The following is a 16,828-nucleotide window of genomic DNA, read 5'->3' as shown; positions in this document are numbered from 1 at the left end:
ATGTGGAATATAATATGAATAGCTTCATAAGTTGAATGCATTTTTTTGCCGACGTGTTCTTTACAAGTCCTCCCAATCTTAAAGTTTTAGGTTATTGCTGGTGCTGGAAAAAAACTTATATGATGACAGTATTATCTGTGTCTTATCTCTATATTTTGATCTCATTTATGCTTTTGCTAGTCATAAAACAGTGAAAAGAGCTACAAGCGAACCTTAATTTCAAGAGAACCAAGGATGCTGAAAAAGGTGGCACTAATATCTGTTGCAGTTCCATAAAAAGTGATAGTCATAATTAGTTATATGGACTTAGTTAAGTTCTCTAAACCTGTCAGATCTCCTAGGTTTCTGATATCTCGGTCCAGTCGAAGAATGAACCTAAAACTGTTAGTATTCCAGTCCTTGGGGGATTTGGCACTCGAATACCTGACATAATCACAGAAAGTTGACATAACGAGTCTAATCTAGATCGTTGGGTCCTTTTACCGAGAAAAATACTCAAAACAAAGCAAAACATTGAGTTTAGGTCTGCTCGAAATGAGATTACCCAATTTTTGATTAAGAGATTTAAAAGGATATAATCTGACCTCGTTTTGCTCAAACGAGTTAGATATAGGGCTATATACATATATCAAAATGATCAGGGCGACGAGACGACTGAAAATCCGAATGTCCGTCCGTCCGTGCAAGCTGTAACTTGAATAAAAATTTAGATATCTTAATGAAACTTGGCACACATTTTCCTCGGGACCGTGAGAGGGTTGCTTTCGAAAATCGGACCACTGCCACGCAGACAAAATGACGAAAACCGAAAGCACATAAAGTGTCATAACTAAGCCATAAATAAAGTTATGAAAGTGAAATTTGGTACAAATGATCATCGTAGTAAGGGCCATATTTGCATGTAATATTCTTGGTGAAGCGGGCGTGGTCCCGCCCCCAAATAGGTTTTTTGTATATATCTCGCGTGGCATCGCCCACTTATGGGTCAAAAACCATATCTCAGGAACTACTCGACAATTTAAAAGAAATTCGGTATAAAATATTTTCTTCACACCCTGATGACACGTGTGGAGAATGGATGAAATCGGTTCACAACCACGACAACTTTCCATATAACTCAATTTTGAATTCCATCTCATTCCTTCACTTTATAATATATACATAAGGAACCAATGAAGAGAAGGAAATAAACGTTTACAGAAATACTGTATATGATCCGTGGCATCACTTGTGAAATAATTGTCGAAATCGGACTATAACTTTTCAATGCCCCGGATATCGAAGATGAATAACTCAGTGCCTTATGGTAATTTTTCACCGAAAATATCGGTACGTCTCTCAGATATCTTAATTTAATTCAGAGGAAATCTTTTTCTTTTAATAGTGTGTCTCTGTATCAGAAACGGTTAAAATCGGGTCATAACTTCCCCTATCTCTCATATACCTAATTATAGGATTTTCAAAAATACGATGGGCTTAATAGCTTATAAATCGGGTAATATATGAAATATCTTAGCCAAATCAAGTGAGTATATAATCTTAGATTAACGTATTTTGGTGATGAAAATGAGTGCAACCGGTTCAGGAATTACCTCAGCCTATATACTATATATGATGATTTTCGTTTTTCTACTGTACTTTATGCAGAATATATGGGTCAAATTGTGTGTTATCGTAATAAAAATATAGCAATGAATTGCGAGAGTATAAAATGTTCGGTTGCGCCCGAACTTAACCTTTCCTTACTTGTTTTATTAAATTTATATTTGTATTGACGACTATTTTTGTGCATTCGCCTAGATTTCTGAGATTTTGAAAGAGAAAGATTATTAGCCAGTAATTGCAATGAGTTCCGTTTACTACCTTTCGGAGAGTCATTCTCGAACTAAAGCCCGGTAAACGGGTAGATAGGACAGGTACTTATGCTGTCATTTCGATAAAGTAACAATATTTTTTTTACTAATTTAAACAATTTATGTATAATAAATAATTGCTTTTTTCCAAAGCATTTGTTCTAACTTCAGCAGACTGCTGTCAACACTGCACAATTTATCACAAGTGATATATGCATAAGCGGCGAGAATTTATGGCACACCGAAGCGTGCATATACGAGAGGGTACTTAAATGCGGCGCACACACACATATATACCTGCGCAAATCAAAGTAATAATGCACATGTGTGGTAAATAGTGAATATATATGTGTTGGTAGGGATGTAATTTCATAATCAGGAACACATGCATATACGTACATATAAGGCAAATAAATTTACACCAACATGTACCAGTATGCAGATCTCTCTTCTAGCTTTGTACTTGTATTTGTGTGTATATATGGCATACGTGCATATAACAAAATCCACTTATTTATGCACTCAAATGCATTCGTGCTTTGATAGCAGCAGTAAACGCTTACAGCTAAGCATACACATCCACTTACTTACCAACACATGCGAATACTTACAACACCCTGTGCTTAGATATATTTTTATATATACACAAACAACTTCACATCCACATACTCATATATACCCTTTAGCTCCGTATTTGTGCCATAAATTTTCTCTGCATAATTTCTGATTTAGAAGATTTTCTGGATTTTCTCGCTTTTGCCTTTGTCTCCATCGCCATGTGCCAAATGAAAATGCAAAATCTCTTGACGTTTTGGTGTCGCTGCCAATGATTAGCTCGGGCGATTAATTAATTGGAGTGACGTTTTATGCGATTTAGGTCACTCTCTCATCTCGCCTGCGAAGAAGAGTTACGAGCATGGCTTTTATGCTGCGTATACTTGAGATTGCAGTGGCTTTGTTACTTTGAAGTGCTGGATTAAACAACCGTGTGTGTGTGGGTTGTATGCTGACTTAAAATTCCGTAAAATTGACATGCTTTTCATTTTTAATGGCATACTTCGTGGAGAGTTTAAATTAGAAAACGTTAAATCGAAAATATAGCATAATTAGGAGTTGGGGAACAATGCAGCATTATTATTACATAAGCCAAGAATTTAATTAGAATTTTGGTTTAAACTTAAACTTAAACTTAAACTTAAACTTAAACTTAAACTTAAACTTAAAATTTAACTAAAATTTAAACTTAAACTTAAACTTAAACTTAAACTTAAACTTAAACTTAAACTTAAACTAAAACTTAAACTTAAACTTAAACTTAAACTTAAACTTAAACTTAAACTTAAACTTAAACTTAAACTTAAACTAAAATTTAAACTTAAACTTAAACTTAAACTTAAACTTAAACATAATACATAATACATAAACTTAAATTATAAAATTATAAAAAAAAATTAGTAAAACATACGTATATCTAATGAAACAAATTTTTTCTCTCTTTACAGTCTCTACCCACTCAAGCATTTAAATTTCCACCGCCAACCACGTAACACAACCTTCTAGCGAAAAGTGTACAAAAGAGGTGCCAAAACCCAAACAAACAAAAAAATATTATTGTTAAAATAACTTTCTTGGAAGTTCAAGAGTATAATAATAAAGCTCACTTGCTTTAAACTCCATTCGAAGCTAAGTGACAACTTGTAAAGCTTCGAAGCAATCTAATAGGCTACAACAATAAATTGCCGTTTGGAAGTGATGAAGTCATGAGACCGACATTCGATCGACGCCTCTGGATATTACTGTACATTTTACTAATACAATGTGAGTACCAAAAAAAAAAATATATTTATCATATCTTATGTTGAATATATTTACATATATGTATATCGTTAAACAGTTGAGTGAATTAATGATTAGTTACTAGAGAAAATAACTGAAGTATGAGCAAAGAATAGAACAGGTGGCAATATTTTGTGTACTCTACTACAGTCTACTCTCTTTAATAGTTGAGAGTTATAAGATCTACTACAGAAACTAGGTATCTGAGTCCGAAAGGCATTTTTAAAGCATAAACTTGTGGTTGACTAACTGAGTGACTAAGTGAGATACTGTGAGATCGAGGATATTTGATATTTAAATGGCTTATATGGAAGGCAAGGCTTACCATTCTTCTTTTAAGCAACAAAAAAGAAAATTTTATATGAAATCTCTAGCCCGCTACTTTTAATAAAGCTTCTTAACGGCACACAAAAGCAGCCATCTGTGTTGAATTTGCTTATCTGTCTCCAGCCAAAGCTGCTGAAACCAATACAATAAGAACTAGCGTCTTATAAAATGCATCAGTGAATGTGTGGACTCACAAAATCTGTAAGAAAAACTGGGTGAAGAATACAAACACATATAATTATTCTCCTAAATGTATACTAAAGCGGGGCACAGCAGTTGGGTAGGTACTCACCGCGGTTTTGCATAGTCTTCCGTCTGCCATCCTTCCATTTTGCTTCTATTACCTTATTCGCAAGAAAGAGAAACGTTCCATATACTTTTTTCCTCAAAATTCGCAGTTTTTAAACAACATTTACATCTGTTCTAACTCCATTTCCGTTTTCGCGTATTTTACTCTCTTTCATTCTACCGACTTCAATTCCACTTTGAAACCCATTTCCTCTTCTGCAATAGCCACTTTTCGCTATCACTCTCACAGCAACATATTTTTTATCCACTCTGCCGGCAACTTGCCACTCGTTTGAGCTCCAATAAAAATGCACACGTTGTAGCATAATTTAGGGCGTCAGCTGACAGCCGCCACAGACTAAGCGTTCGCAGCAAAGTTTTTTTACGTTTGTTTTTTCTGATTGCCTGCACTTTCTTTCACACAGTTAGTTTCCGTATATATATGGCAGGCAGCTTTCAATTTCATGCCACATCGCCTGCTGCGCTCCAGCGCCTATATGTAGGCAACAAAAATATCTCTTTCACGCGAAATTTCGTTGTCTGCTGGCGTTTCTTTTTATGCGCACTTTTTTCGTCGCCTTTCTGATTTAATGCCTTTACGGGGCGCATTAGCGTATAAATATAAAAACAACAAGCTCAGCCTTAGCTCAAACCCGAATACACACACAGACATAGATAGTGTGTGTTTGCGCAGCGCTGTCTAAGCATTAAAACGTGCGTCTGCTGCCTTTCCGTGGCGTGATAAACGTGCTTTTTCCCCCACTTCCCTTTCAGCTTTTTGTCAGCTGCTAAATTTTTTCACACACACACATTCAAACGGGGGTTTTTTGCTGTGTATGTGTGTTTGTGCCGCTTGTCACTGCCTGACTTATTTATTGTCATATTACTGCTGCTGTTTGTTATCACTTTGGTGTCGCTTCAGCGTCGCTTTTTATGCCCGTTTTTGTTTATTAGCAATTTTGGTGTGTAAATTTTCAACTGCGAAAATAAATTTGCGCCTAAAAATGTGTCAGCAAAGGCTTTGTGTTGAACGTGGCGCTTTTAAGTGCTTACTGCCTTAACTTTTTGGGGGTACTATAAGTGTTAGAAAAAACTTTAAATTTCTCAATTTAAGTCTCATAAAATTTAGCGCGTGAAAATATTATGGAATTTTATAACATTTTAATGTTTTTGCGAAGTAATTTAGTACTTGAAATGAAAATAAAATCAATGGCAACCCTAAATCCAAAGCTTTTTTTATTTATCACTTCACATGCAGTGATATACATCATCATAGATATATATTGTAAATACATAAATTTTTGGCAAACCTAAAAATTTTTACTTCAAAAAGGTTGGCAACTCAATGTTTAAATTAAAAAACCAATATTTTAAATACGAAACTCTCTCATCCATTTCAATAAATTCGAAAAACCGGGTGGCAACTCCAATTTTTTGTTCTTTTAACTAACTTTTACTTCTCTGTGCCAGCAATGTACACATATTCCTTAAATTCATTAATTATTGGCTACCCTAAACAAAGTTTTGCTATTTTTCTTTATGAAAGTTGGCAACTCTGCTACCAAAATATATAAAAATTCTAAAAATAATAATTATATAATACTGGCATCAAATTACTTATACTAATCTATACTAAAAATAATCTAGTAACTCTGGCATACAATATTCTCTCTTCTCTTCTTGACAACACCGTTGTAAACTTTGTATAAAATTTTCTACAAATTTGTTATCTTATACATATATAGCTGTTGTTGTTTTATAGTCATATTTACGGAATTAGATAAAAAATAATCATGTAAGAAAAACTTAGTGGCAACTCCATTCAAAAAAATTATTTCATTAAAAAAAAAGTAAACTAATAATAAGTAAATATTTTGAAAGAAAATTTATTCGTCAAAGAAAAAAGTAAAAAAATTTTGTAAATAGGTGGCAACGCGTAATTGTTTTTTTTTTTTAATTGAATATTACTTCAGTAATTTTTTTTTGGTAGATGTTGAAATATTATGTATATATATATTTATTTGTCTTGAAATTTACATTTAAATCGAGTATATAAAAAGAAGTTGGCAACCCTGTTCAAAACAATTTTTCTTTTCAATATATTCCACCTAAAATTCTTATGCAATTCTGTTAACTTTTGTCATATGGAGATCACAAAAGTCTCTCTATAATTATGCTAAAAGAAAAGTGGTCCTGGAGTAGAGGTTTTTTAAAATGCGGAAACCCTATTTATTTTAAGTTTATGTTTTATCTTATAGATCAACAATGAATTGTCTTTAATAATTAAGAATAATATATATATCTTCTGCATTGCAAATATAACGTATATAATGAAAGAATGAAATTTCATTCGTGCAATAAAATTATTTACAATTCTCATCTTGTTTGTGAAATAGTTTTCGGAGAGTTAGTGAGAGAGAATAGCTAATAGAAATATTAAATTTCAGCATTGAAGTCAATTTCACTCCATTCAAACCTCAAAAATTCACAATTTCACTCTTGTGCTTATCAACATGTAATCCTCAAACGGCTTATTAAGTAGATTACACGCAGCTTTTTAGCGAAAGTTATGTACACTATAAAATTATGAGCTTTCATGTCCAAAAATTATATGTCTAATTAAAACAAAATACCATCGCCATCACAAAACTCTTACCTCTGACTTTCACCAACTGATTAGTAAATACAAAAACGTACTTAACGTATAAATAACGGCGTATTTAGTTGAATTTTTTACGCACATATTTTTTGGAGCATTCAGCACATGACCAGCATGCCATTTTGTGTCTTCTGCACGACATGACGATGAAATGATAAGAATACTCAAACACAGCCAACTACAACAATACATCTCAATTGCTTTGCACTCGCAACACACACTCTTCCACGCTCAACACACAGCTCTATGATTCCTTTGACCTTTTTGGTCTCAATTTTCAGGTTTTTTGTCTCTGCCTTTTTGTCGCTCCACAATTGCCGGAGCTTAAAACGCCAGTTGTGGGGGCGTGAATGTGCGACGTGTCAGAAATACTGAAAATATGACCGCACCAGCCCGCGCGCCTGTAAATTTCATTAGTCTTCCCAAGTACAGCAATGGTCTATGGGTATTATGAGCTTTAAGCGCACGGCATGCGCTGTTCGCTCACAGTTATCTGGCTAAGCGTTGTGCGACGCTAATGCTTTCACTTTTCGTGCTTTTGTTTTTAATTTTATTATTCCGATTACTATTTTACTTGCGCTCGCATTGTTGTTATTGAGCTTTTTTCAAGCATTTGCTACGTGCCTTAACTCTGGTTGGTTGTGGCGATAGCGCTTGGTCTAACACTTGCTTAGGTAAAGTGTAAGTAAAGCGCCGAAAAGTATGCTAAAGCTGACTTAAGCTCCATGCTATTGTTGAGTATAAGGCTGAGATTAAGTTGTATTGAGGAAGTTCTGTGGAGTTCTCAATCCGAAGACGGAAAGACGAAAAGTAAATAATAAATAGTAAATAAGTGGAAAATATTGGTTTTCGTTTATCCTCAGAGATTTTTGGTTGATAAAAAAATAGAAAATAATTATTATTGATATAGAAAAATTAATTAATTATAAATAGAAAATAATTATATTTTTAATGAAAGTGCTTATGCCAATTTTCTGAGTATCGTGACTCTCAGTTAGTTTCTCTTCTCTTTTCGGAGACTTTAACGAAATTGTTCTAGTCTAAGAAATTAGGGACCTACTTTAACTGTCAACTTGTTAAACTCGATATTTATCGGACATAGTTTTAAGTAAAATAGGGAAATGTATAAAAGTGAGTAATTTTTAAAATTATTACGATACAAAGTTTGATAATAAGAGTGCAATAGTGTTGTTTATTTGTTCTTCTGTCTATAAAACATAATTTTTTAAAACCTCCGTATACTTTTAGGCGCTCTGGCATAGTAGTAATTTCGGCTTAGAAGTTTCAGTACCTAAAATGCATTTATGAGAAAATGTAGCACACTTATAAACTCAAAAAGAGTTGTATTTCAAAACTCAGCATATCTTTAGGCGCGAAAGACTCGGCTTTTTGATATTTAAAATATCTAAAATAAATTTGTGTAAAAGTTCAGCATACCCTAAGGGGAAGCAACTCAATTTCTATTATTACAATTTTAAATCGCCTGGAAATAGCTAAATTAGTCGGCTAAGCTGCGGGGAAAAAAAGTTACTCACAAAAAAAAAAAAATAAAAGTTACTCACACAGCAGCGACCATAGAAATTTATTTTTATTGTATTTAAAGTACTCACACATATAATCAGCTTTCTTAGTAATTGTAGAAATCTACAAGGCCACACATATTCGTTCTTCTCGATACAGCCACTGACTTATCGGCAACCTTAAAGCTAGCACAGATAATAACCTAATTTTACTTTCTTGGCTTTACGCCCGTCTTATTCACGGTAACCGCGCTCTTAATATGCCGTAAATACATTTTCGTTTCTCAATTTTTCCTACCAGTTCACCCCCGCTTCATTGGCGCGCTCAATTTAGACACTTTCAATTTAAGATCCTTCCGTCGTACAGCCTGTACTTGACTTTACCACAGAAAATGTGCTCGTTGCCACCTTTAGCTGTTTTCTTACTACTTTTTCGCCTTCCTCTCTCTTTTCCTGCCTCTTTCTTCTCCTTCCACTTTTTTCCCCATCCTACACACACCTGCTGCGTTGGTCAGTTCATTTCATTAACGCGCTTCGTTCCATTCGCATTGTTAAACTTTTTTGTGTACGTGTCGATGTTTTCATTTTCTTGACTAGCCTTTCTTGGCTTCAGTGTTGCCAGCCACAAAAAGTGTTGTTAAATTTTGTTAATATTATTGCTGTGTTATTGCTATTGCTGTTGTCGCTGTTATGGCATTTCATGTCTCTATTGCATTGGCAGTTGTTATGGTGACTGCCATTTTCGTAAGAGTTTTTTTGCGCTTTCTTGCTTCTTCTCTGCCAGTTTTGTTGGCACTTTAAGACTTCACGACGTTATGTCCTTGACGGCTTCAAATGTGCTGCAGGTATTTATTTTTTTAATATTTTGACTTTTCAACTGGTTTCATACTCAACCTTTTCATGCAAGTGTTGTTGTCACTTTGTTTCATGTTTTAATTTTTCTTCAACATATATTACACATCATGTAAACACAAATGTTCTTATTCCTTAAGTTTTAACTTGCAAGTTGGGGACTGACCCTAAATATAACTCGTAATTTTAAGTCAAGACTGCTTCACTTATTGTATATCAATAAACAACCAAATACCATTATTTTTAGACCATCTGGGTTTTTCTAGACTGGCAACCAGGTTCCTTTTCAGTTTAAAAGAATATGACTCAATTTTACTCTATTAAAAAATCACACATCGACCCCATTTTCATACTCATAGAGATCAAAAAGCTTCAGAAACCGCATTTTTTGACAAAAAGCTTTTCTATAAAAGAATTTCGCAATATTTCTCTCCACTACTAAAATTTCCGAAGTCCATGATTTTGTACCCGATTTAATGGTAATCAAGAGATCTTTTATAGTTTAATCTAAAAAAGTTCATACTAAACCTACATAGCCTAGATATATTACCGATGAGTAGGATCTCTTAGATTAAAATATTCCATTGCAAATGTAATGCTTTCTGTGCTAAAATATAAATATAGTCAAATTTCTTTAGTTTTCGACATATCAGCTGTAGAAGCATTGATATCATCCTAAACTGGGTGATAATCAGATAAAAGAGGAACAGTTTATACTTCGGTTGTGGATAATATTTCCCTTGCTCAAATCTTCCAAAATGTTTCAAAATTATAAATAACTTTTTCGTAGTCACCATCGTGAATACCGCTAATACTCGAAATTTGATATATTTGGTAGATTAACGTAAGAGCTTATATATGTATAGTATGAAGTAAAAATAAATATAAAAGTAAAAAAAAATATTTAAAATTTAATTTAATTCATCGTGAATATCCTTAAAAAGAAAAAATTATTGAATCTAAGATAAAAATACACTTAGTTTCACTATTATGATAAGTACTCAAAATATTTTATTAGTTATTTTTAAACATAAAAATTTTAAAATTTAAATCAATTAAGATTTATTTTTTTATGAATTGTCGGTCCTCGAAATATATAAATTTTGAATATTTAGCATCGCCAATACCCTTAGATTATAAAAATATATGTTTAATTACAGAAATGGATAATAAAATTGAAGCTTTTCTCGTAAACATGAAAAAATTTTGCATTTCTAACATTATAAATATCTATTGCCATTCAATGTGAATACCAAATTTTAACCCAATAGTCATCTATAGTGCCTTAAAAATTAAAAAGCTGTTAATTTATATTCTGTTTTTTCTTATTTTTTCTTGAAATCTGTTATTTTTCATCATCGTTAATACGCTTAAAGCAATTTATTGTTTGTTTTGCATAGATATATGGTATACAGAATTAAAAAATGTGTTAGTACAGTGAATACCATTACTTTATTAAATGCTCTTTAGCTTGTTCAACTATTAGCCATTGTTCGATTTCTAATATCTTAACCAACTCGCAACTGACATTCGCTTTCATCTCAGCTTGCGCTCACGGGCAATGCATTTATACAGAGAAAAACACGCATATGTATTTGAAGACACACATATACATGCAGTATTTGTAATATGAAGGCCCTCATACACACGCAAGTACGTATGGCAAGCTTTGATAACCGACACATGGCCTTGCGGCTAGTCAATAACATTGGACTTGAACGAAATGATTGTGATACTGATAGGCGCAGGCAGAACAGCAACAGAAAGGAATCAGATAGAGAAAGCATATATGATAATAGTCAGTTATGTGTATCTTTCATATAAAGTATGTATGTATATGTGGAGCTCTTAGCTTCATAACTTTTCTTAGCAATATAAGCTTGATTCAGATTTTGAAGAGGGGGTTAGATTGGAAATATTTTTATTTGTTGTTTTTGCCTATAAGTCGCATGTTAATACATAACCATATATATAATTATATTTCTGGCCTACAAGACGGAGCTATATGCCAATCTATTATCAAAACATATTAAGTGAAAGCTTATACCAAACACATACATACAAATGAGCTTGTGTGTGCCTAGCAACGAACAATTGATTAGCTTTCACTGCAAAATATTAATAGACAAAAGGCATATTAAAGCAAATGTCGAAAGTGAAATGCTGCCTCACATGTACTAGTCCAAACAAACTAAATATAATAGAGGCCAAATATTTTGCACACAAGTGTGTGTAGATAATTAGCCTCATACACACACTTACGTATATGAGTAGCCTTTAGCTAACTTTATATTGGCATATCCCTTTCGATTGTTGATTTAAGGCCGCACATGTTGCTTTGAACTGTGCTGTACACTTCTCCCCGCTTTAACCCGCAACTTTTATGATTTCCACTATTTCTGTTTTTTTTCTTGTTTTTGTTGTTGCTTAGGTGAAAATATTTACTTCAATTACATCCGAAACACGTATGTTCATTAACTTTCTAGGAAAATAAATTAATTCACTTTCAGCTACATGCTACTTAGTACCACTCCTCCTCTGTCTCTATCTCTCTCTCTCTCTCTCTCTCTCTCTCTCCCCCCACTCCTACATAACTAAAATCCTTCCCACTTGGCTTGTGTTCTAAATTACTTTGCTAAGCGAGTTGATTAATCTGCTGAGAGCATGTGGCTATCGATTTGCTTAGCAGGTTATAGTAGTTGGTTGCATTGATGAAGCGAAGGGGAAGGTATTGTAATTGGAGCAGCTGCGGTAAAACAGCAAAAGTCACTATGGGGATATATTAAGGAAATCACCAGTTGGTTTGGAGAGGGAATTAAAGAAAATAATTAACTGGATATATGAGAAGGATGGCAAATATGTTGCATACAAACAGGATATAATTAATTTTTTTTTTTCAATTTTTATTAAAGGTTTTTAAGTTTTTTTTTTATTTTTTTTTTTCAAATTTATTTTAATAGTTTTTCTATTTTTTTTACATTTGATTAATTATTTTTTTTATTTTTAAATTTTTCATAAAAAATACCAACGATTTATTTAAGTTCAGAAAATTTACAATATTCTCTCAAATCAACTCCCTGAACTTTCTTCAACAAAATCCTAGAGACCACATAATTTAAATAAATATTTATCCATACACACACCCATCTAACTATAATCCACATTTTCGTTACGCAGCACTAAAATAAATTCAAAATTCCACCTTAAATAGCCTGCGGTGCCCACGCCATGGCGTATACGCAACTATTTAAAGCAGCGCCCAGCAGTCGAATTTGTGGTTTACATTATCGCTTTGCGCGCCTGGCACACAGCCAAGCGTAAGCAGCCAGAGGCTTAACATAATAAATACTTAGCATTGAATAAATAAGCAAAGATTTAATTTTAATTAACACAAAGCAACAGAAAGTGGGCGCGTGAGGGAAAATGAAAGCGTGAAGTGTAACTAAGATTTAGTGGCGGTGAAGCCTAAATTTAGGGAGGATAAATGTGGCGAAAGAAGTTTAAAATGTAGAGATTTATTTGGTAGTGATAAGTAAAGTTGTGAATACACACGGAATGATTTTATTTTTTTTGTATTATACTTAAATTAAAAATTTAAAGCATACATTTAGGCGATTTTTTTCCAAATAAAGATAATTATTGAAATAATTACAATTTTAGTTTTCAGAAAGAACTGAATGCGCCTTTAGCTCTTTCTGGTACTATCTGTAGCGTACTAAGGCTAGCAACAGCTACTTTGTGACTGAGCTTTAAAATATCCACACAGTTGGTATTGTTGTTGTTGTTTTTTTAGCAATTTCTGTGTTGTAAATCTGTTAATCGTGGTTACTTAAACTAAATTTCTTAGAAAAAATATTTTCAAATGGTATATATTTCTCAACATTAAAAAAAAATAATTTTACCCCCAAAACCACACTACGTTTTTTGGTTTTACCGACTTTGCTGACCTTATTATTATTTATTTAGTTAAAAAATAAATATATATATTTTTGTTAGTGTTATCTAAATCTTAAAAATATTCGTTTACCCCTAAAAGCAGACTACGTTTTTTGGGTTTCCCCTCTTAGCTTGTTATATTATTATTATTATTTATTTGCATATAATATGCTATCTGCTAGCTGACACAAACAGACAACTACTTACAATAACAATTTACAAAAACAACAACAACAATACTAAAGTGACGGTTATATACGTATTATGACGCAAGTAATAGCTGAGTGCCAGTGAAGTTGAAATGGAAAGACGTCGGTAGAAGCCAACTGACGCGGTATGAGTAATAAGCTTATCAGAGACGGGTGCCTTGACAGACAATGCAGCACACGCACACACTGTCAGTTTCCCGAAAAATACACACACACACACACTTTTAAGCAAACACATATACACATATTTGTAGTGCAGTTGTGGTATTTTTATGAAAAATATGCAAACAAATTTCACTTTTGTAGCTGCCTTAAATTATGCAACAAGCCAGCGCCATAACCAAATGTAACTTTTGCTACTTTATTCTGAGTAATTGTGGCACATTTATCGCGCGCAAACAAGCGAAATGAATGTACGCAACGGCAAACGTGGCAGCAGACACACAGTTAGGCGAGTCAAGGTAAAGGTAGCTGCCACAAGATGTTGTTGTTGCTGCCACTGCCACACCGAAGCACTCCATTAGTGCCATACGAACGGCAGCACGATTGTATTTTGCTACGAAAGTGGCTGTGGAGTGCGAAAAAGTTGAATGTGTGGCATAGTGACTTTTCAATGTGCTCGTTTGTTCTACATTTCCGCATACCACACTTCCACGAAGGCTTTATATGTATGTATATATGCATACCTGTCTTCATTTTATTACATATGGCTGATGCTTCTCCTTTCTTTCGCTCGATTTATCAGCATTTTTGCGCGCATCACTATTATTTGCCTCCAATTTCCCTACTTCGCTGCGTAGGTTTAATATATGTGCGCCCCAAACGTATGCTAAGAAAAATTGCCAAAATGATTACAATGGCGTATGAGTATCTGCTGTTTCTTATTTCTTGTGAATGCATGTGTGTGCAAGTATTTGCATGGTGTTATTACTCACCTCTGACAACGCTCGTGAAATGTAATGGAGTGTACAAAATTTCGTATAATTTTGGTATATTGCATACTTTTTGGTGGCGGCACACATTGACTTTGCTGCAGATGGGTGGATTTCTTAGATAAGGTATTTTTGGCAGATATTAAAAATGTCTCTACATTAGTCATATGTGAAGATACAGCACTTTTTGGTTGTAAGTCGGTAGAAATTCTTTGGTGGTATTAAGAAACACCTGGTCTTTGTAATATTCCGATAAAATCATAGCAAAGATGGCTAAAAAATGCAGGGACAGCACTACGTCCAGTAATTTTTCGAACCACTAATAAGCCTTCAATCTCTAACGATTTTTTTAAGAGTAGTTACGACATTGGCGTGATTTAAAGCTCATTTCAATAATCGAATTACTGTAAAAAGTTTCAATGAGTTACTGTGAAGGTTATTAGGCTCTTTACAGACATTTGTATAATTATCATAGGAAACAAAAATATTTATCATACTTCAAGGCGCCAATAAATAATCACACAATAACCGTTATTAAAGAAAAATGTTTTTTTTTTTTAATTAATGGAGCTCCCAAATAAGATCAATGAAACGCATCTTTTACGCACTCTAGGTGCATAAGTTCCCCTTAGAGCATATAATCACTTATCATTGCCTATATTTAGGCCAACTACTTCACCAACAGTATAAGCCTTGCTCATTTCATACTCTAATTACTTCATCCAGCCTTACTAATTATTTCTGGAACTCCAACAACCTCATATTCATTAGAAGTTTGCGCTAAATTTCTAGGTTTTTTTTCTAAAATCTCTAAACTTACTTAGTTAATTGAGTGTGAATTCGCGTATGCTTGAATTGGCATTGCAATTAAATGGCAACTCACTCGAAAAGGCGGTACAATGTAAATTTGCATGCCGCATATACTTGCTACGAAGTTTTGTTTAACTTGCTGCCATTTGTTGCTGCGCCGCAAATTATACCGATTACTTCCACGGAGTTGGCATTAAATCCCGCGTATCGTTAAGTAGTTGCACTCAATCACATATAATTACACAAAAGTACAACGTTGAACATACCCAAGCAACGTTAGTTGCCTTGCCACGCCGGCAGTGCCTACTTCTAGGCTGCCTTTTTAAGTACTTAAGTGCTGCTCCTTTCAATTTGACATGCATAAGTTCGACAATTTTTCGCGCACACACATGCCGCATTCATATGCGTCGGAACGTTGCAGTACTTGCCACCGCTAATGTTGCTAATCTGACGTAAGTGTGAGCATTGCAGCAGCCGGAAGATAGGCAATACTTCTTGATTTCCATGCGTGTATTTGGTATATAGCGATGTATAGCAACAGCGGTGACATAGCACAGGCATGCTGGCGCTATAAATAAACGGCGCGTTTACTAATGGCAGCACGAAGTTTACACTGCAGCAGATTTTAGAAGTTGCAACAGCAATCCAGCTAACGTCTGTAGCAGCTGTTGCACTCACTGCCTGCTGCCGGTTGGTTGTGAACTTTTATTTCCGCCACTACAAATGGTAAATGAGCAGACATAAAAGTTTAGCAGCGCTGGTTGGTAATGCAAATGCGCCACAGCTGGGGTGTTGCATATGTGAAATTACATACCTTAAGGCGTATCAATAATGCGGCATTTGGTAAGATGCTGGCGCAAATTAGTTATTTAAGTAGTTTAATGCAAGTAGCAATTTAAAATATTAAAAAAATAAAATAAAAAAAAACTCAGTAAGCGCCTAAAAGTAGTTGAAAGAGTAATTGAGACATTTCATAAATTTATTGATATCTATAAAATACATTATATTATGCTGCCTGTAACCAATTAATGCATAGATGAGTTAATTTTATAATGTAACTTTACAAAATTTAATTGTCAGACCACTTTTTGAGTGAAGAAGCTTTTTAATGCTAACTTCAGGCGGAAAAATTTAAAATTTATATAACAAAATTCAAAAAACAAAAGTTCTATCATATGCTTTTAGGCGTAAATGTTTCAAATTGTATGAATTCAACAAAAATCAGAGAAATCGATATGCGGTATAATAATGATAACATTTTATATGAATTATCTAAGCAATAATTTAAAATTTTACAAAATATGGACTTTAAGCTACTTATAGGCGTTTTCACTGATTTTAACATTTAAGATTTTATTCTCAGCTTCACTTTAGTTTTAAAATTTCTAAATAAAATAAATATGCAGTCTTCTGGAGCAAATAAATGGAGGCAGAAGCTTAAAATTAGAAGTACAAGTCAATGTACAAGCATACATTTAGGAGTTATATATTTTCATATTGTTCGCGCCTATCTGGCACCACCGCAATCATATGTTTGTAAAAGCTTGGCTTGGCAGCACTTACAGTCCTGCTGTCAAGCTATGCTTCCGTTTTTCTCTCTCTCTTA

The 16,828-nt window shown here is 33.7% G+C and overlaps 1 protein-coding gene across 1 annotated transcript in view; it reads left to right on the top strand.

Annotated features, from left to right (window-relative positions):
- The window catches only part of LOC105214855 (uncharacterized), a 219,704-nt gene that overhangs the window by 52,989 nt on the left and 149,887 nt on the right, over positions 1-16,828 (top strand). Inside the window, exon 3 of the mRNA XM_011188522.3 lies at positions 3,356-3,671. Within this exon, the coding sequence (XP_011186824.2) occupies positions 3,614-3,671 (58 nt within the window). The 5' untranslated portion in view covers positions 3,356-3,613. The remainder of the gene's footprint in view (positions 1-3,355; positions 3,672-16,828) is intronic.

Source organism: Zeugodacus cucurbitae, chromosome 6 (genome assembly GCF_028554725.1).
Source record: "Zeugodacus cucurbitae isolate PBARC_wt_2022May chromosome 6, idZeuCucr1.2, whole genome shotgun sequence".
Lineage (NCBI taxonomy): Eukaryota > Metazoa > Arthropoda > Insecta > Diptera > Tephritidae > Zeugodacus > Zeugodacus cucurbitae.
The sequence above is the reverse complement of the archived record's forward strand: the minus strand, read 5'-3'. Positions and strand labels throughout refer to the sequence as shown.